Consider the following 21,513-nt stretch of genomic DNA (forward strand, 5'->3'; position numbering starts at 1 on the left):
GACTCGATCAGGGATTAGCAAACTCTGTATTTGTAAATAGTGAATATTTAGGCTTTGAGGGCCATGCAGTCTCTGTGGCAGCAACCACTCAACTCTGCTGTTGTAACAGGGAAGCTCCCATAGACAATACATAAGTGAATAAACATGCCTATGTTGCAATAAAACCTTGTTTACAGCAATGGGCAGGGGTTGGCCACAGACGGCAGTTTGCTGACCCGTGGCCTTGGTTAGGAGGACCCCAGCCTCCTCACTGATACTTTCCACTGTGAACACCTGTGAGTGTTCGGATTAGAAGAGCCATCCCACATAGGTGGAGAGCTACTAACATGCTGCCTAGAGGCCCAGAGAAGGGGTGCCATGCAGGGCGCACAGCGAACCCAGAAGGGCGGATGTGGAGACTGAGTGGAAGCACTGGGTTTGGGCTAAAGGCCTCTTTGGGCAAGAGTGCCTTGGTGGCATCATAAGTGATAAAAACAGTTGTCTCTCTAAGTCGGGTCTCATGGATTTGTTTCCAGGTTTCCTACTCAATGGATACGTAACCTTGGAATGAAACCTTTTAAACCCTCTTTAAAATCTCAGTAGCGGGGAGCCTGGGTGACTCAGATGGTTAAGTGTCTGCCTTGAGCTCAGGTCATGATCTCCAGGTCCTGAGATCGAGCCCCACATCGGGCTCCCAGCTCAGTGGGGAGCCTGCTTCTGCCTCTCCCCCTGCTTGTACTCTCTCTGTCTCTCTCAAAGGAATAAATAAAAACTCTTAAAAAAATAAAAAATAAAATCTCAGTAGCAAGAATAACGATTTTAGCTCTTGACGTTTCTACTGAGTGCATCCAGGCTTCTGGAAGTCATGACTTGGGTGTTTTGAAATTCCCCACAGAAAGGGAGTTATCTAGGGAACCGGCTTAAGCCAGGTGTCCCAGGCTCTGAAATCGCCGATGATTTTCTGGGCACTTGACATTTTCAAGTAGTACTTTGAGAAAGCCTTTTTGACAACAGCCACTTTGAGGTGGTGGTTTTGATGTGGGATCATTTTGATGGGACAGTTCGACTCTCTGCTTCAAAGAAAATTACTCACTGATACACAAAGCCAGCAGCTTCTTCTATCCCTGAATGGGGCCAAGGAAGGACGTGGGTCTGGAAGGGGTGAGGCTGCGGCTGGGGGCCAGCCACCATCTGCCAGAGCAGTTGTCTGTGACCAGGAGTCACACGCCTGCCGTGGATGCCCGCCGTGGAAGAGACCCACAAGTACCCAGAGCCCAGCATCCCCTCATGCTCTAAGGACTGGCTTGCATCTTGAATGGATGCCATCCTACGTTCTGTATTTCTTAAAGTTAAAAGACTGTGTGTGTGTGTGCTGGGGCAGGGGAGGGGGGAATATTTCAACCCTAACATCATCCTTTATCCTCACTTTGGGGCTGCACAGGAAATCCCCAATTAGACGTGGAAGAGTCATCTCAGAACTCTTAATAATGCACATACGTTATATTTAGTATCACAAAAGTCCCTTTGTGTGATGGTTTGGGGGACAAGACTAAGACCCTTTTACAGATGAGCCTAATTCCTACAGACTTTTAATAATTTGCACCTTTTCCTTAATATACGAGCAACATAAGCCATAGATCCTCAAAAGCTGAAATGGCAAAGCAATGAACAAAACAGAAGAATGTTTTCCCGTCTGTGTGGTGGTTTGCACAGGCCGCTTGCAAAAAACCCACAGGAGCAGAAGCTCCCCGGTGTTTTCATGTCATTTCCATACCATGTGCCATTTCAGCCTCCGGACAGCCCTGTGATGAACATCGGCACCTGTTCTCGGGTCGGTGGCCAGAAAGCGAGACAAATCTCATGGGGCCAGTGGTGGGCTGCCAGCTGCCCCGCCTCCAGCAGCCGCTGCTTGTGTCCCAGACCCCGACAGGAGCCCTGAGTGCTGCTCCCGCTCCGAGTTCACCGTCCTCCGGTGACAGGAAGGGATGCAGTGCTTGTAGCTTGTTCTCTTTTGCTGTTTTTATTGTCAAATGTGTGTTCTGTCTCCACAAAATCAAGCAGAACACAGTTGTAGGAAGTAAACAGGAAATGTCTCTTCTGCCCCCTCCCCCAAATCCTATCCCCTAGGGATGACTCCAGCCCATAGCTGGGCACGTCAGGTGTGTGTGGGGGGCTGTTCCATGTTTCTAAGAACGTGTGTGTGCATACGTCTGTGTGTATACCTCTACACACACACACACACACACACACACTTCTGTTCTTAGGAATTGTCTTAACTGCCTCCCTTTTCCCCACTCCCTCTTAAATGGGTCATTCAATCCTGACAATTTTTACCCCTCCCAGTAGAGTTAGAATGTATCCCTTCTTCTCTCTGTTCCTTCCCTGTCCAGGGGACCCAGCTCTGATCTACTAATCAGACTCACAAGGCAGGGCCTGGGCATCTGGGCATCCCTGGGGAGTCCTCCTGATCACAAGAGCTTGAGGACTGGTGTCCCAGAAGAAACATCCAGGCTCCTTCCTTGGGCGGATGCCCTCCCTGACCCTGGCCACACCCAGAGCTTCTCTCCTCCGCCCCTGGCAGACCATGTAGGCAGTTTTGTGGTCAGCCCATTTGCTGAAGGCTACTGTGGTGATTTATTTACCCTTCTCCTAGACATGCAATGGCAGCCCACGCCTGACTCATCCTTCAGCACCTGGCACCCACATATTGTGGGTGCTCAGTGAAAGTTTGAGCTGAACAAAGGCAATGGGCGGTGCTGGGTTTGGGAGCAGGACTTCTGGCTCCTGAAGCCCTGAGGAAGGGGCTGGGATGCAGGACGCAGAGTGGGATGGGGAAGCGCTCCTGAGTCTGCATCTCGTAGGCTCCTCCTTTACCAGCAGGTGGCGCTGTCCTCCCCCGAGTCTTCTCCCCACCAGGCCACCGTCGCAAGGCAGGGGCACCATCTGGCTTTCCCTGGCCTCCCTCCAGGCTACAGACCAGGTGCGCCTGCTGACACGCGCCTCTCCGGCTCCTTGCTTTGCCAGGATGCTGGTGGAGAGGTTCTCCGTGTCACTGCAGGTCATCCCACCGGTACATCCCGGGGAGACTGTGTTTCTACCCAGGCGTCAGCCCCTGCCTTGCCTCCTGGACCGTTCACAGCTGAAGCCACGTAGCCACCTGGAAGAACTGTTCGTCAGGTAAATGTCGGCATGGGATGGCCAGGCCTGGTCCCTCATGGAGCCCAATGATAAGGACTGGCCCAAATGAGGAAATTCAAAGCTGTACTTGAGCCAGTTTGGATAGGTCAGCTTTCAGGACTGTGGGATGAAATAGTCCCACATGTCTGCTTATGATATTTAATTTGCTGATTTGGATGCACATACTTTTAAAAAGCCCTACATTGTCGTAAATATTAGGTCGGTTGTATATTTATGTATTCATATTGCTTTTTCCTCCCCCGCACCCCAGTTTCATAGAACAACTGTAGTCAGACTCACCATTACATGCCTTTGGGGTGATGTCTCCCTCAACACTGGAGCCGCTTTCTGGGCCATCCAGCAGTTTTCCAAAGCACGTCATCGTCACTTCCATCTGCTCATTGGAGACACCACCCTTCTCCTGTCCGTGTGTGATACTAACACTGAAAAGTTTGTCCCCGGCCCTAAGTGCACACTGTGTAACATTAGGACATCTGCCCCGTGGCTCGACTCTGTGGAAGGAAATTTACGTTATCACGCAGCCATGGGCTATGTTGCTTTTTAAGGGGATTTTAAAAGCTTGACCACAATCACATCCAACACTTGGAGTTGTGAGTTCATCTATCTGAGATTAAGAGAGAAAGCCCGCAGGACTCAGTGCAGCTGACCACTCGTGCTCATGAGGCCGACGCCCTGCTGGGCCTTGGTGGCCAAGGGGGATGGGGAGGAGGCCGCCGGGCCCGCACCAGCCCGTGGGGAGCACAGAGGTTGAACTATCTCTGGTCTCTTGAAAGCAGGAGTCTTGGTGGTTTCCAGCTATTCAGGGCTTCCTTAGGTCTGTTTCACTAATTCTAAAGCCATCTCATATCATGGGAAGTTTCAAGTATAGATAGAGAGCACAGTGTAATGATTCCCCATATAGTCATCACTCAGCTTCGGCAACCATCAGCTCAAAGCCAATCCTGTTCCATCTCTACCCCTGCCCACTAACATTATCCCCTCAGGATTATTTTTAAGCAAATCCCAGACACATTTAATTGAATCTGTAAGTACTTCAGTGTCTGTCTCTAAAAGATAGGACTCTATCCTTAGATATAACTTAAATGCCATTATTCCACCTAAAAACTACAAATCCTTCATACCATTGCTATCAGTCGGTGTTCAGATTTCCCCAGTCGTCCTCTAAATGTGTATTCTGTGTTGTTCAAGTCAGGATCTGAACAAGGCCCTAAGGTCACCATTAGTCGTAATGTGAATGGTGAGAGAACATTGCATAGCATTGATGCCTCAACATATTTAACCATTTTCCTCAGCATATATGTTACTTCGAGCTTTTTTATAAGCGATGTGGTAGAGAACATCTTCATACACAGATATTTGTCTGGAGCGTAGCCCCGGAAGCGACGTGCGGGGACTGGACCTGAGCGTCTGCATATTGGTAAAGGCTGCCGTCGCCATGCTGAGAAGGTGTCTCATAAAGGGGTGATGAAAAGGGGAAAAAAGAAACCAGGGTTGAAGAGAAAAGGATAGTGGCGCTGGAGAAAAGGGAGGGGCGGGGAAGGAACAGGAGAGAGGAGAGGAGAGAGGCAGGCGTCTGGCAGAGCTGCCTCGCAGGCCGCGGTCTGTGTGACAGCAGAGTTCCTGTCCCAGACTGGACGGCCGGCAGGAAGTGTTTGACAGACGACAGGGCCCCCGCGGCGGTGACCTGGGGGCCGAGCAGCCCTGCCAAATGGGGCCAGGTGGCCGGCCAGCTCCCCCGGGGTGAGGAATTCAGACCCTCCTCCCTCGAGTATGCTAATGAGGGACCGGAGAGGCGACCTCGCCAGCCCGGAGCCCAGGGCCTTTCTGGAGGAATGCCCGCTGCCTTCCACATGGTCCGGTCGGGGGGCCCCTGCTACGCAGTGGGTAGGGGCCACTTCCTGAAGGTCACCATTTAGCCTTGGGGTCACTCTTATTTCCTGTTTGTGCCAAGGACCTCAAGCCCAGACACAAGAGAGGGAAATAGCGGTTCAATAATTACCCCGTTGTGTTCGGCCGGAAGCATGAAGACGAAGGGAAAATAAAAGGTTACTTGATCTCTCAAGAGGCAGTAGGGTTCAGTGTTTTGCCGTACAAAAAGTTAACACTTTGTGAGATTACAGGTAACTTTTATTTTCCTTATTACACTCTTCTGTATTTTATGACTCCGTCTCATTTTTAACAGAGGTTTTAGGGGGAAATGTGAATGCGAGTTTTAAGAACCCCCTCTGGAAATAGATCAGGTCTCCTTGCCCGTCTGGGAGGAGGGGTGTCATCTTCCCGCAGTCCAAAGTGGGTGCTCTTGGCATGGGGCGCAGGGCAGGTGCGGGAGACCTCAGCGCCTGGGCTCTGGGCCTCGTCCTCCCGGGCCACACCTACACAGGTTTCTGTGCAAGAACACGTCTCCTGGAGCCCACAGCCCCGGGATCCGAGATGGCCTGGCCGGTCTACCCTCATTCATCACCCAGCTGGATGTGTGACCTCAGGTCAGTTCCCTGGAACCAAAGTCACATGCCTTTATGACAGAAGCTGGTACCAAGGGCTGAACTTTTTCCTCCCTTGACAGCCGTTCAAAAGGAAATCCGATCCCCCTGAGTGGAGAAGCGTTGGGACCTATGCCCACATGCAGCTCAGAGGCCAGAGTAATCTCCCTGGGAAGGCTGGAGATTGCCTGCTGAATGATTCATGGTCCTCTCTGGGCCCCCACAGAGTGCGCTGGAGTGGGGGGGGGGTTGTCCGCCACTGTTCTGGAGAGGTGTTCACCGTGTGTGCTCAGAGAGCCCTTCCTCCAGGAACACGTCTGCGGGCAGGAGGCGGCGGGTGGGTCTGAGCCGTGTGGATGTCCGTGTGCTTGTGCGCTGGGTCTCCCTGAGGCTGAGCTCGGGCTCCGGTTTTGCCAGGACCTCTTCCTCTTCCTGGTGTTGCTGGCAGGCGGGTCCGAGGACCTGGGGGGTGGGGGGAGTGGGGGGTTCCCTCAGGACCAGCCAAACAGTCCCTGGCTTCACACAGGACGGAAATCAGATGTGAGCCAGCAGAAGGTAAAAGCAGAGTTTAGTGAAAATCTATAGAGAGAGACACAGATGGAGCGTCCAGACCAGTGGGAAAGGAAAAGAGCAGGAAGTCTCATCTTTGTTCGGGATCTGAGTTTTTTACTGAGGATGGTGGCCTCATGTATGTGTCTCCTCAGACAGCCAGGAACCAGTTAAAACAAAGACGAGGGCCCAGGTGTTATTCCTTGGAGCCAGGGGGTCTTCGTGTCCAGATGTCCAGTCCGCGGTCTAAAATACGCATATGATGGCTTCCTCCCCTCCTTCTCACCTGGTCCCTCCTTAGGTGGTATCTGTTCTAGAGATCATTAACTCCTTGTCCCTTACAAGGAAGACATAGGCTATTTGCATTACCAGGCATGTGTAAAGTGAGGTGGGGGTGCAGGTCCTAGCAAGAACAGAAACAGGATAAGAAGCAAAAGGGAAAAAAAAAAACGCTTTTTTTTCTCATGGGGTCCCTTCTGTCTCCCCGTCTCACTGGCAGGCCGGGGTTGAGGCCCGGGTGAAATAAATCCAGCAGTTACAGAGAGTGTGGACAGAGCTGAGGGCCCAACTGGCTCCAACTGCCCCCCAAAATAAAGAGCCAGTAGATGCAGCCAGCCAGGGTGTTGCTGGGATCCCTGGACTCCTGACCCGAAGGGTGCTCACTCATCTTTAAACAAAGGAAAGAGAGAAAAAGAGGAACATGGATGAAAGCTCTGACCATTATTCCTTTCTGTTCTCCCTAAACTTGCATTTGAGGAACTTGGCAAAGACACAGAAACTGATACCGTATAAATAACTACACTTGGTGCTTATCCCTCTGCCATCACTTGGGATTCCCAAGGCATTTGGATCCTTTACCCTCCAGGACTGCTGCCCAAAAAATAGATGAAGATAGAGAGCCTAGAGGAATGTTGACTTGGGCATCATCGGGAACACACAGTCCAAGTAGAAGGTCACAGCTCTGCCCAAGAGCCCAACCTGCTGACCCAAGCTGGCCTGTGTTTTGTTTGATTCCCCTTTGGGGCTAATCCCCCTCTCCTCGCCACGGGGGCTGGGGGTTAGCAGTATTCTGACCGTGACGGTCTCTCATCCCAGGTGGGAACCTCTCTTACTGGGATCCTCAGAGTGGACAGCTGGGGCTTCTCGCCCAGCCAGGCCTGCGTGGCATCTGCTGCCCAGAAGGCTCTGTCCCTCCCCTTCTCACCCCCGGGTCCTCTGACATTCTCAGGATGGCTTCTGACTTAGCATTGGCTTTGCAAAAGGCAAAGCACCCAGTTGGGCCCCATGTCCGCATTCTTGGCTTGTGGACATGAAGTGGGTTTTTGCAAACTTAACAAGTGATTCTGTAACCCAAGGTCTTTGAGCTTTCAGTGCACACACCCACTTTGCCCACCCTTTTCCTCCCGGCTTCCCCTCCTGCCGCAGATCAGGGCAAGGTCTGTGCAATCAGCCTTGTCCCTTGCATTGAAGGTGAGAAGGCTCGTGGTTCCCCTGAGGTGAAGCAGCACTCAGCTTGGGATCCAGCAGCCTACAGAGATTCCTTGCATCTCATGGAGCTCTAAGCACAGAATTCCTTGAAAGCCATTCGCTTCAAGGCTTAGCTGGACCCCTCCTGCCTATCTCCTGCTCTTTGCCTTACAGGCCAAACCTCCCTGGGCAGCAATGAACTTGAAGGCAGACTGATCTTTTCTCTGGCAGAAACTGAGCTGCGAGGCTGGGGTAGCCAAAAGGAGACGTTGCAACCGAAGGGTAGCTCTCCCTTGGAGCAGCAGTTGGAAATGTGTTGATCTGAGCCCACAGGGGCTTGTACAATCAGTTCTCCTACTGAGAAAGTGGTGGGGTGCCCCCCCTGAGCGGAATGCCAGAGCTGGAGTCTCCTTAGAGTCCCTGGAGCACCAGCCTCCTTGCCACATGGCCCCTGGCCAAGACCTGCCAGTCCGTGAGGTCTTCCAGGCATTGTTCACTGGGGTATTGTCTGCACTTGGGGTGCTGTGCTTGAACCGCGCATGCATTGCAGGGTCAGCCCATGAAGTGTCTGTGTGGCGGAGCACGTGAATTAGAGCAGAGTGCGCCAGCAGCCCTGGGGTGCACACGTGTTCGTATGCACAAATAAAGGTCTATTTTAGAGCGGTCAGCTTCACAGACCTAGGAACAAAGCTGCTTTCTCCTCTGAACTTAAATAATTTGGAAAAAAATATACAATTTGTAAACTGCCTGGACATACTCAAGGAGACAGCAACTTGGCTCAGAGGAGAATCTTTGTTTTGGAGCATTCTGTTCCTGGCAGATTAAAATACGTCCTTTTTAAAAAGGAGAAGAGGTTGGGCTGACTGAAGAAATTTCTATCTAGTGTCATGACTTTAAACGCTGTCTGAAATGTTCTTTGTGTGGATTTGGCCATTAAAAAAAAAAAAAGAACAGACCTGAAATTACTTTTTTCATTTCCTAGAATCCCTATTCATTGCCTTAGGAACATCATCTAGAACAAGAGAGCAAAGAGGAACATTCACAAAATGCAGAGAGAGTAGGAGCCGCCTTCCCCAAACCCAGCCTCCCTGGGGGTAACCAGGAAGGGTGATGAAGTCCAGCCAGCCACTCTGAAGTGACTTCTGCAGCACCTTCCACCACAGGCCCTACGACCACATGAATCATTTCAACTCCTTTTACAGGGACCTGGGATCCTGCTTGTCCCGACGGTCTAGGGGGCGGGCGGCCGAGGACTCAAAGCTAGGCTCCTCTGCACGCTGGCCCTTTGATTCTGAGAGCTCAGGGCAGCAGGGAGAGGCCCAGCAGGGTCCCGTCGTGAGGGGAACCGCAGGGTAGGAGCCCAGGCGGGAGGCGAGTCTCAGTGACACCCCCCCGCCCCCCCAACTCTGCCCCTCCCGCGGTTTCTGAAGAATCCTCTGCGGCACCCTTGTTTGTTCTTTCCTTCCCAGAACGGCTCAGTCTTGGGCCCCTTTCTGTTATTTTCCCGTCTTCTCAGGTGTCCTTTGTGTCGGAAAAACACAAGACGGGGCAGAAACGCTCTGTGTAACCAGACCCCAGACTCGGGCCCCACGTGGGCCCGGCGGGTAATTCCGCCTGTCCATGGCGGCCCGGGGCCCTGGGCTGAGAGCCGTGACTCCCGGATTCTCTCCTCACCTCCCCACAGGTTCCTCCTGCGACCTCGGTAAATCCCTTCGTGTCCCCCTCCGCCACGGGGAGAGGACAAAACGTACTGTCCAGTCGTGTGCTTAAAACACTGAGAGATGTTCATGGAGATCCAGTGATTCTGGCGATGGCGTGGGCTGTTTTTCCTTCTGACAGCTTCTGGCATCAGGGGCTCTAAGCGTTTGTGTCCCTAGCAGGTGCTGTCATGATTCCGGCGTCCGGTGAGGCTGCAAATATGGAACACCCCCGCCCCCCCCCCACCGCCGCTTTACTGAGACAGGCGTGTTGAGGAAAGGCTGCCGGGCCGCCTGCGTGGAGGGCCCCCCACCCACCCCGACCTCACTCCTCTGCCTCTGCAGCTGCCCACTGGCCCAGCAGCTCTCCTTCCTGCGCACGGGCCTCCTGAGCAACCTCTACCTGCACGCCCCCGACTGCCCTGTGGCCCTGCTTCAGTGGCTCTTCCAGGTGAGGAGCACGGACCCGCCACTAGGTGGCGGGAGCACGCCGGCCCGACAGACCCGGCAGGGCAGCTGAGGGGGAGGATGGGCACGTCCCTTTTCTGACTTTGGGTGCTGCGGGGTGTGTCCCAGCCCGGGGCAAGAGGAGGGAGGGAGGCAGCCTCGGATGCCCCTGTCGTCTCGGAGTTCAGGGACCAGCCGGTGGTCTCGCTCCACTCCCCACCAGAGCGTGTGCCTCACGCCGTGTGGCCTGTGTCACCAGAAGCCCTCTCTCTGACTCCCCGCTACTCAGCAGGTGCTTCCCTTGTGTCAGCACTGCTCCTCGCTCGCTACTGCCAAGTCACAGGTCCGGGCCCTGCAGCTCCCTTGGAAGTGTGAGGGGCCCTCGTGAATTTACAGCTGGGTGTGTCCCAGGTGTTTGAGCGTTTGCCTCTCTCCGTGGAGTCGTAGCGTGCCTGGAAAAGTCTAGAACAGCTGCTCCGTCTTCCCCTTTCTTCTCTTGCCCGGGCTGCTGGAACGTTTTGCCTTGGGGCAACATACATCCTGCCCCGGGCTTAAAACCTCCACCCTGAGGAAGAGCAGCCCGCATAACCCAGGGACCAACTGCTATCATCTGAACGCAAGGCATGAGGATGCCGGCCTTGGCCCCCACCCAGAGCCACCCCTGCCTGGGGATGGGCAGGTCACAAGTTCCAGCTGGTCTCATTCCTGCCAGTTGGGGCCTGGACCCCAGCTGTAAATTAGAGCCACCATGCAGGGTGGATTGTTCTAGGAACTCCTCAGGCTAGGCAGACTGGCTGCCTTCCAGAAAAGGCCCTCCAGCTCTCTCCTCTCCCTTCTGGGATCCTTCCCATGGTGCCCCTCCCCGCCCCAGAGGAAAAAGTCCCGCTCAGCTCCTGGGGCCCAGAGTGTGGCTGCTCCCCTCGCCCCTCCCCCAGGCTCGATGGGACTGGCAGGCCTCGAACAGGAACAGTGCTACCATTCTTCTCTACCCCTAGTCAGCGCAGCTTCTCTCGGCTCCTTGCACAGTATATGGCCAAATGCACAATCAGGCATTGGGAGGCACAAAGGGCCCATCTGAGACGTCGCCCACAGAGGGTCCTTGTGTGACCCTGACACAGCATGGAGTGCCTTCCCTGTCAGTCAGCCCGGGAGCAGGGGGTGAGCCCTGCCTGGCTCTGCTGGCTCTTCTCCAACCTCCAGTCACCTCAGCAGGGGGCCGTAGAACAGAGGACCCAGCCCCGAGGCCAGACAGATGCTAGGTGGGAGTTCCAGCTCTGCCCCGTACTACCCTGCGACCTTGGACGAGTTGTTTAATGTCAGCTCTCTGCCTCAGTTTCCTACTTTGTAAACTGGGACCGACAGTCCCAGGTGAAGACTAAGTGAGGAATTCCTGTGACCTGCCTTGTCCAGAAGGCCCAGGGCCTGGACATCATGGGAAAGGGATGATGTTAGCACAAAGGCTCTGGCTCTCCCCCTTCAGGAAGGAGAAACGAAAGCTCCTCCTCCCCCCACGGCTGAAGCCAGATAAGTGAAAAGGGTGCACTTGGCCTTGGGAGCCTTCTGGGCAAGACTCTACCCAACATCTTTGTCTCTGGAGGGGGAAGGAGGAGCAGGGCAGCTGAGGTCTTATAGGCCTTAGCAGGATGGACTCTTTCTATTTCACTTTGGAGGTTTTGCCACTTGGAACATATCTTCCTGTAGTAACAGTAGCATTCATTCATTCATTCATTCTTAGGCATGGGTCAAGTCCCTGCTACATAGTAAGCTCTAGGGATAGAAAGATCTTGGAAATGGTGTCCAGGTAAATGTGGCCACAGAATGTGGCCGTGGTGCTCAACCCACTTCAGAACCTCACATTGTTAGTGGGGAGTATGGTTGGGAGAAGGCAGAAATCCACGGGGGCTGCCTGAAGCTGTTGGTGGGATTCTCCTCAAGGTGCAGGGGTGGTTCCTGGGATCCAAGGGCAGGGATATGGCTGGGCCTCAGGAAAAGCTGGAACCAGGATGGGGAAGGTTTAGGGTCCCAGGACAGGCCTTAGTTTCTCTCTATTCACCAGGCTCCGTGGCCAAGGTAATTCCCAGGAAGGAGAGTCTTATTGGATCAACAAAGTTTAAGTGACAACCCCCCTCCCCAGTCCAATCAAAAGTAGCTAAGTGAGTAGGGTCACGGGCAGCTGGGGGCTCATATATATGCCTGGGGTTGATCTGAGAGCTAGGGGATAGGTGAGCTAGGCAGATTTCCCCAGCCCCACTCATTCACCTTTTTTTGGGAAGGACATCCTGAGTTCCCATGGAAACTAGATCCTGCTGTCCACCACCCTCCCTCTCCCTAGTGGAGTGTATGGTGGACCCTGGGTGAATAGGCTTTGGCCTTAGTGCTCACGAATTACTAAGCTCGTCACTGGAGCCCTAGTGTGTACCTGGAGCAAGGTGAGCCTTGCTGGGGAGGGTAGACAAAAGCGGGTAGCGTATGCTGTCAGTGAATGTATGTTCTTGTTGGAAAATGATAAGTATGAAGAAGTTACAAGAAGCTATGAGAGGAAGAGGAAGGCAGAGTTCTGGTATCATAGGCCTGGTCCTTTGGAGGAGGACTCTGAGACGTGGTTTCCTGGAGGTTCCCTGGGAAGGGCTCCCAAGAGCCATACCTCCGGCCGAGGGAGAGCCCCTGGGAGAAGGAGAAGCTGAGTGGCAGAGCAAATTCAACAGGCCACAGCCAGTTCTGCAGATACTCTGGAAACGGGGTGACCTTTTAGAGTTGTCCCAATTGAGGCAAGGGGTCCAGGCCTTCGGACTCCGGTATTGGCCAGGCCAGATAGCAGACTAAGGCTGCACTCGGAGAGGGGGTGTGACCTTGATTGAGGCGCTCCCTCCCTGCAAGGTCAATGCCAGAGAGGGCCTTGGCTCAGAGCTCTCAGCAAGCAACAGCCCCTGGGGATGAGAGCTTCAGGCCTGAAGAGGGGAATGTGCCCAGAGTGTCCACGCAACGGGCTTTGCTCAGCACTCTCAGAAGGATGGTATAATGTGCAGCATGGCTGACCACGGGCAGGAACAGGGCTGCCAAGGCGCTGCCCCACCTCTAAGGCCTGGCCTCCTCTGTGTGTCCCCAGGCTGGATGGCCCTGCGGGGGGAGGGCACTGTCCCATTATTCATCTCCATGTCATGTTCTCTCCACATTGCAAATCCCCAGCCTGATGACCTTCAGACTCAAGGAGCATTCAGGTAAAGATCCCAGTGAGTTTGAGTCAGATGGGTGACCTGCACCCCCCACCAGGTTATTTGAGGATCCGTACTCAGTACCAAGTCCTTCCCAGAGCCAGTGGCCTAAGATGACTGTAAGTTAAGGCAGTGACCTGGAAAGGATGTAAGAATCATGGAGAGTAGCTGACTTGTCATTGTCCAGCTGAGTGTGCTTAGTGCTTTCGAGCGATGTCTCTTCCTCACACTGGCCCCTGTCCTGGAGGGGCATGGCTGTGGCCACAGGGAGTGAGGGGCAGAAGGACCAAGACTCTCATGCAGGGAGATGGACAGAGTTTCAAGTCACATAGGCCTGGGATTGAATCCTGGCTTTGCTGCTTACTGGCTGTGTGACCCTGGGGAAGTTCCTTGACCCCTCTGAGCGTGATTTCCTCATCTGTGAAATGTCAGTAAGGGCAATATCCTTCTGCCACGTGGACTTGTGAGGGTTAAATGGGATTTATTTAATATGGAGCAATGAAGGTTTACTACCCTTATACCATACTACTGGTATGCCAGCTAACCTAAACTGCTTTTTTTTTTTCCTCTCCTCCTAGCTGTTGACATGGCCTCCAGAAACTTCTTCAGGAGCCTTTAGTCTCCTATGGGATCTCAGCATGGATGGGCTCTTCCATCAGTCTGGTCAGTACTAGGGAGCAGGGTGGAGACCTGAGCCCTGAGTTCCCAAGCTCGGGAGGCTACGTAGTACACAGCTCTCAGCAGCTGTGGAGCCCAGTATGCAGGAGAGGTGCTGGTGGGGACATTGCGTCACCACAACATGGAGACATCAGGCCATCTTTGGCTCTGGCTCCAGCATTAGTAAAAAGCTGAGCCAACAGGCTCCTTGGCACCTTGATCTGGCTTCAGATCCATGTCACTGTGGCCAAGTCCAGGCTGACCTCACAGACTCCTGGGATCCCAGAACAGTCTGGAAGGTGAGTTTTCTGGATTTAAGGGGACAGCCTTGCCTCTGAGTTCTTCCTGAGAGCCCCAGTTTGCTTGAGTGGGTTTCAGGAACATCTGCATCAAATCAGGGAAGCTCCTTGTGTTGGAGTCACGAAAGGGGAAGGTCTTGAAGCTGTGCCCCCACCAGCAGTCCCTCTTGGCTCCTGGGACATCAGAGAAGCCCCTAAATTTGGTCCGGGCAAAAGTGAGAGCCTTGAGTCTATACCTTGGTCCTGGCATTGAAGGGGTGATGTAAGTCATCTTTATAGTTGAGGATGTTCAGAGTTCCACAGAGCAATCAATTTTCCCTTCAGTGGCTGTGCCCTTACCAGGCTGTCCTCATTTGGTACCTGAACCTAGACACTTGGGCACTGAAAAATATCATGTAGCCAGTGGAAAGGTGCTTACGGCAGACGAGGAGAGGGATTCACAAGTGTCCAGACCCCACCTTTGCCCACAGCTGTAGTCTGCCCACCCTCCCACTAAAACTCAAAAGCACGTAGCTCGGAAGGCCAGTTCATGGACCCACGATGCACCCTCAAGCCCCTGCCTCACCAGCCCTTCAGATTTCTGCTTTTGTGCCTCTTGGACTTCAGGAGTTGGCTGAGCTGAGGCCCATCTGTCAAATGAGAATATTCCAGCCTCCTCCTGCTCCCCCTCCCCCACCCTAAACCCCCCCCCCCATCTGCACGCCGGGACCCTTGTAACTGAGGTCTTCTGAATAGCACTAGTCCTGGCATCCCCATCCTTTTCATAACCTCTGCCCCTGCAGCCTGGGCTGCCCTTTCTTGAGTGTCTGGGGCCTCCTCTGCTGCATGCCTGCCCTTTTGGGGAACAGAGGCCTTCCTTGTCCTGCTCTTCTCCTCCATGCACTGGTATGTGTCTCCTCCCGCAGGGGCAGAGGGGACGTCCCACTCTTCTCTGCTTCTTGCCACGTTGTGCCTGATTTGCCCTCCCATCAGGAGGGGCCAGGAACCTGCTCTGGAGTTCTCGGCCAGTTCAGCTCTGGCTCCAGAACGTTTCTCATGGCATCACCTGAGAGCCCAGCCCAGGCTTCTCTTTCTCTCCCATTGGAATAGAGACTGGCCTAGAGAATTCCATGCCCAAGGTCGGGATCTTGACTGATTTGGGGAAAGTCAGAGGCCAGGTCCGCAAAAGAACCGGAAGCAGGACTTAAACATATTTGTACACCCACATTCAGAGTAGCGTTAGTCATGATAGCCAAAAGGTGGAAGTAACCCAAATGTCACTGAAAGATGAGTGGATAAACAAAACATGGTATACACATGTAGTGGAATACTATTCAGTGTTAAAAAGAAGGGAAATTCTGACACATGTTACAACATGGATGAACTTTGGGGACCTTACGCTAAGTGAATAAGCCAGACACAAAAGGACAAATACTTTCCACTTATGGGAAATACCTACAGGTGTCAAATTCATAGAGACAGAAGGTAGAATGGTGGTTGTCAGGACCCAGGGGAAGAGACAATGGAGAGTTAGCGTTTAATGGGTACGAAGTTTCAGTTTGGGAGGATGAGAAAGTTCTGGAGATGGACAGTGGTGACGGTTGTCCAACAGTGGGGGTGTACTTACCACCATTGAACTGCGCACTTCAAAATGGTTAAAGTGGAAAACTTTATGTTTTGTGTTTTTTTACCAAAATTAAAAACAAACAAGTTTAGAGACAAGAACTAGGGACCAGCAGAGAACCTACCAAAAGCTGGAACTACAAATCAACCACCAGTTCAAGAAGCATGTGCAAGGTTAAGTTAGATCCAGGACTGATATAAAAGGAAGTCATGCTGCTCAGGATTTGTTAGCAACTTGAGGTGCTCCGCAGGTCCCTGTCCTCTGTGGGACACAGCCGCCTGAGGCAGAACCTTGAGCTGCCTTCCCTCCCATTTGGAATTATAATTGCTGTACGTGTTTTCAGGTTGCCTGGCCTTTCAGAGATTTGCATGTGTGTACATTTTCATCCTTTCCTGGAGTCTGTGGTGATTGGCTGCTTTTCCCAGACTATCCTGGGAATATCACCTTTATCCCAACATGCCTCCCGAGTAAAGGGGGAGCTAAGGCAGGCCCAGGCTTCAGAGTGGACTGTCACAGGTGCACTCTGGGTCACTGGGGCTGAGGGCTGAACAGAGTTCAGGTTCAGGGGTCGCTGGAGTTTTGGGGTATGGTGGATACTGTTTTCCTAGATTGAGAAGAAGCCCAGGTCACCAGTTAAAAGTTCCTTGGTGAGCTTGGAGAATGGGGTGTTGCAGAACACTGACATTTTTCACTGCAGGGGGTGTTTATGCATTTATTTAGAAAACATGCATTGAGTGTGTCCTGTATTCGGTACCTTGCTAGACGGCAGAGGGAGATACAGGGATGAATAAGGCGCAGTTCCTGCCCTCAGAAGGCTGACAGCCAAGTGGGAGGGGATGAAACGCACAATTACAACAGGAGATGGACACAGCCACAAAACTGTGGGAATTCCAAAGAGAGGAAGATTACTTCTAGCCAGGTGGGGTGGGGGTTGCGGGGAGGCCGGAGACAGGGAGGGCTTTGTAGGAGAGAGGGCAGTTGATTCATCTCTCAAAGATGTATAAGGCAGGGATTGCAAACTCACTTGCCTGTGGGGACCAAGCAAGTCCATGACTAGAGAGCTCTTGCCTTGTCTAAGAGGCTGGTAGGTCTGGTCTTGCCAGATCTCTCCGTTTTCAAGAGAAGCTGTGTTTTAGTTAGTGTACTTTGGCTATAAGTAACAATTAAGAGAATTAAATACCCAATTAAGAGAAGTTTCTTATCTCACATGACAAGAAATCCAGAGGTGAGGGCTTCTGTAGTATATTCAGCAGATCTGCAGTATCAGGGCTCTGGCTTAGCTTTTATGTCTCCCTTCTCACTACTACTCCTCAAGGTTGCAAAATGGCTGCCATAACGCCAAGCATCATCATGTTCTCATGACACAGCAGTTCAAGGCAGAAAGAAGAGTGGAGGAGACGAGGTCATTCCTTCTCGTACTTTTCTTTTTATCAGGACACTCCATTTTGTTTCATTAGACAGAACTGGGTCACAGGTTTTAGAGGACACTTGCCATGTTTTCTGACTGTCTGGTGCCCTTGAACACCCTGGCTATGTTTGAAGAATTTTTAGCCTCATGATCCTACCCCTCCAGGGTAGAATCCTGGAGACTCACTCTTCCAGCCTCCTTTCAAATATTTGAATTTTTAGTTTTGGAATTTCCAGTTAGTTCTATATAATTTTTTAAATAGTTTCTATTTCTCTACTGGGATTTTTTTGTTCATTCAATATGAGCATATTTTCATTTACCACTTTGAGCATAGCTATAATAGCTGCTTTAAAATCCTTGTCTTTAATTATAACATCTGGATCATCTAATTCATTAACATGGAAAATTAAGTATGAAAGTGAACATTTATTTAAAATGAGTAGAGAAATCATACTAAATACTGTACCTTGGGAAGTTCAGGTCCCATTCTCCTGGATACCTTTAGGGTATTTTCCAGAAATGTTCATGTAGAAATGCCCACTGGTTATAGCCTGCCTTCCCTACCTAACCTAGAAATTCATAGGGGGGCCGTGCAAGGGAGGGCCCCCAAACTTAAGCTTCATTAACTTTACAGTCAATTGGCTTATGACACGTAATAAACTATTTTCTGTTCAAACAGCTAGAGCTTTTCTCCGTTGCCTGTGGCTCGGAGCTCTGACTGCTCCAGTAGCAACCCAGACCAATTCCTGCAGAGATAAGTGGGATGACATGGTTCATCCACTGAGGTGGACTTGGTTCCCTTAACAGGGAGGAAGGGGAGCATGGTTGTTGGATCAGCAGCCAGCAGAATCTGTCTTAGCCAGAATACCCACATTTGTGTGAAATCTCCTCTTGGAAACTAATTCAGTTAAAAGACCAAACCCCCAAACCCCCACTGTGAACCCATCTGCAGGCTCTATTCGACTGTAGATGGAATAGAGCTCCACTGGTTTGCAGCCCTGGGGGTAGGATTCAGGTGTGGAGCGATGCAAGGGAAGCAGGAAGCAGTGGGAACAAAGACAAGGAGGAGGGGAGAGTAGGACTTCCTTAAAGGGGGCAGAGTAGGGGATAAAACTGGATGTTTGGAGCCAGATCTTAGAGGACAGTGGGGGCCATTGTAGACACAGTGAAGCTTTATTAATATTTATTTATTTATTTATTTATTTATTTTTATTTATTTTTTTTTTTTTAAGATTTATTTATTTATTTGAGAGAGCAAGAATGAGAGAGAGAGAGAGTACATGAGAGGGGGGAGGGTTAGAGGGAGAAGCAGGCTCCTCGCCGAGCAGGGAGCCCGATGCGGGACTCGATCCAGGGACTCCAGGATCATGACCTGAGCCGAAGGCAGTCGCTCAACCAACTGAGCCACCCAGGCGCTCTTTATTAATATTTATTAAGACTGGTACAGAATTGGAGTTGTTTAGATGTAATTCACACACCATGTAATTCACCCTTCTAAAGTGTATGATTCAATATGATTCATAGAGTTGCTCAACTAAAATCACTATCTAATAATTCCAGAACATTTTCATCACCCTAGAAAAAAAACTCATACCCATCAGTGGTCACTTCCCACCCCCCTCCTCCCAGCACCTGGAAACCCCTAATCTACATTCTATCTCCATGAACTTGCTTATTCTGGACATTTCATATAACTGGAATTATACAATATGCAACCTTTTGGGGTTTTTTTAAGATTTTATTCATTTGAGCACTCCTGGGTGGCTCAGTCAGTTAAGCATCTGCCTTCGGCTCAGGTCATGATCCCAGGGTCCTGGGATCAAACCCCGCTTCGGGCTCCCTGCTCAGCAGGGAGCTTGCTTCTCCTTCTCCCCCTGCGTGCACTCACTCTCGCTCTCTCTCAAATGAGAGAGAGCGAGCAAAAGAGAGAGAACGAGTGGTGGGGGGGGTAGTGCAGAGGGGCAGAGGTAGAGGGAGAAACAGACTCCCCTCCGTGCAGGGAGCCTGACGTGGGACTTGATCCCAGCACCCTGGGATCATGACCTAAGCCGAAGGCAGACACCCAACGAACTGAGCCACCCACGCGCCCCAATATGCAACCTTTTATGTCTGGCTTCTTTCACTTAGCATCATGTTTGCAAGGTTCATGCACCCTGTAGCATGTATTAGTACTCCATTCTTTTTTATGGCTGAATAATATTCCATTGTGTAGATATACCATATTTTATCCATTCATCCATTGAAGGACACTTGGGTTGTTTCCACATTTTGGCTATTGCAAATAATGCTACTATAAACATTTGCACACAAGTGTTTATGGGGACATAAGTTTCAGTTCTCTTGGGTATACACTTAAGAGTGAAATTGCTGGATCATATGTGACTGTATGATTAATTTTTTGAAGGTCTGCCAAACTATTTTCTGAAGTGGCTGCATCCTTTTACATTCCTACCAGCCATGTATGAGGCTTCCAGTTTCTTTACACCCTTGCCAACATTTGTTATTGTCCATCTTTTAATAGCCAAGCTAGTGGGTGTTAAGTGGTATCTTGTGGTTTGGATTTACATTTCTCTAATGACTAATAAGGATGTTCAGCATTTGTTCATGTACTTAGTGGCCATTTGTATATCTTCTCTGGGGAAACATCTATTCAAGTGCTTTGCCCATTTTTTTATTGGGTGGTTGGGTTCTTTTTTTGTTGAGTTGCAGGAGTTCTTCATGGACTCTAGATACTAGACCCTTACCAGATATATGATTTGCAGATATTTTCTCCCATTCTGTGGTTTATCTTTTCACTGTCTTGATGGTGGACTTTGATGCACAAGGTTTTTTTTTAGTTTAGTTTTGCTTTGTTTTGCTTTGAAGTAGGCTCCACACTGGGTGCCCCTGATGCACAAGTTTTAAATTTTGATAAAGCCTAATTTATGTATTTTTTTCTACTGTTGGCTATGCTTTTGGTGTCAAAGCACCATTTCCTAGTCCAAGGTCATGAATATTTTTCCCTTATGTTTCCTTATGAAAGTTTTATAGTTTTAAAAGGCTCTTGCATTTAGCTCTTTAGTCCATTTTGAGTTGGTTTTTTTATGTGGTGTGAGATAAGGGTCCAGCTTTATTCTTTTGCATGTGGATATCCACTTGCTGAAAAGCACTGTTTGTTGAAAAGACTATTCTTTCTCCATTGAGTTGGCATTCTTGTTGAAAATCAATTGACCATAGATATATGAGTTTATTTCTGGATTCTCATTTCTATTCCATTGATTTTTTTTAAAAGATTTTATTTATTTATTTGAGAGAGAGAGCAAGAGAGCGTGAACACAGAGGGAGAGAGAGAAGCAGATTCCCTGCTGAGCAGGGAGCCCGATGTGGGGCTCGATCTCAGGAGCCTGAGATCATGACCGGAGCTGAAGGCAGACGCTTAACTGACTGAGCCACCCAGGAGCCCTTATTCCATTGATTTATATATCTCTATGCCAGTACCCCCAATTTTTTTTTTTTTTTGATAGAGCATGAGCGGGGGTGGGAGGGGCAGAGGGAGAGAGAGAATCTTTTTTTTTTCTATTTAGAATGCAACTTTCTTTTTTTCTAATTTAAATTCAATTAGCCAACATATAGTACATCATTAGTTTTTGTTGTAGTGTTCAGTGATTCATTAGTTGTGTATAACACTCAGTGATCATCACATCACATGCCCTCCTCAATGCCCATCACCCAGTTACCCCATCCCCCTCTCCAGAGAGAGAGAGAATGTTAAGCAGGCTCTGCACTCAGTATGGAGCCCAACATGGAGCTCAGTCTCACTACCCTGAGATCATGACCTGAGCCAAAATCAAGTGGGGCACTTAACCCACTGAGCCACCCAGGTGCCCAGTAACCCAAATTCTTGATCACTGCAGCTTGCAGTATTGAAATTGGGAGTGTGAGTCTTCCAGCTTTGCTCTTTTCAAAATTATTTTGGCTATTCTGGGTCTCTTGTATTTCCATATTAATTTATGGATTTATTTTAAATTATTTTATTAATTTATTAATTTATTTAAAAAATAAAAAATTTATTTTAAATTAATTTATTAATTTAGGATGGTTTATCAACCTCTGCAAAAATGACAGCTGGGATTTTGATAGTGATTGTGTTGAATCTGTAGATAACTTTGAGTATTACTGCCATCTTAATAATATTGAGTCTTCCAATCCATGAATATGAGATATATTTCCATGTACTTAGATCTTTCATTTCTTCCAGTACTGTTTTGTGGTTCTCAGTGTGTAAGTCTTATATTTATTTTGTTAAATTTATTCCTAAGTATTTTATTTTTTTATGAGATTTTTTATTTATTTGAGAGAGAGAGAGAGCACAGGCGGGGGAGGGGAGGAGCAGAGGGAGATGGAGAAGCAGACTCCCCGCTGAGCAGAAAGCCCCATGTGGGGCTCGATCCCAGAACCCTGGGATTATGACCTGAGCGGAAGGCAGATGCTTAACCAACTGGGCCACCCAGGCACCCCTTATTATTTTTGATGCTATT

At 50.3% G+C, this 21,513-nt stretch overlaps 1 protein-coding gene across 2 annotated transcripts in view; it reads left to right on the forward strand.

Annotated features, from left to right (window-relative positions):
- Positions 1 to 21,513, forward strand: part of FAM178B (family with sequence similarity 178 member B) — a 116,477-nt gene that overhangs the window by 36,409 nt on the left and 58,555 nt on the right. For both annotated transcript variants that reach the window (XM_031028742.2, XM_081833434.1), the window contains exons 6-8: positions 3,004 to 3,156; positions 9,716 to 9,821; positions 13,608 to 13,692. In XM_031028742.2, the coding sequence (XP_030884602.1) occupies positions 3,004 to 3,156; positions 9,716 to 9,821; positions 13,608 to 13,692 (344 nt within the window). The remainder of the gene's footprint in view (positions 1 to 3,003; positions 3,157 to 9,715; positions 9,822 to 13,607; positions 13,693 to 21,513) is intronic.

Source organism: Leptonychotes weddellii, chromosome 10, assembly GCF_054177405.1.
Source record: "Leptonychotes weddellii isolate Sample4059 chromosome 10, ASM5417740v2, whole genome shotgun sequence".
Classification (NCBI taxonomy): Eukaryota; Metazoa; Chordata; class Mammalia; order Carnivora; family Phocidae; genus Leptonychotes; species Leptonychotes weddellii.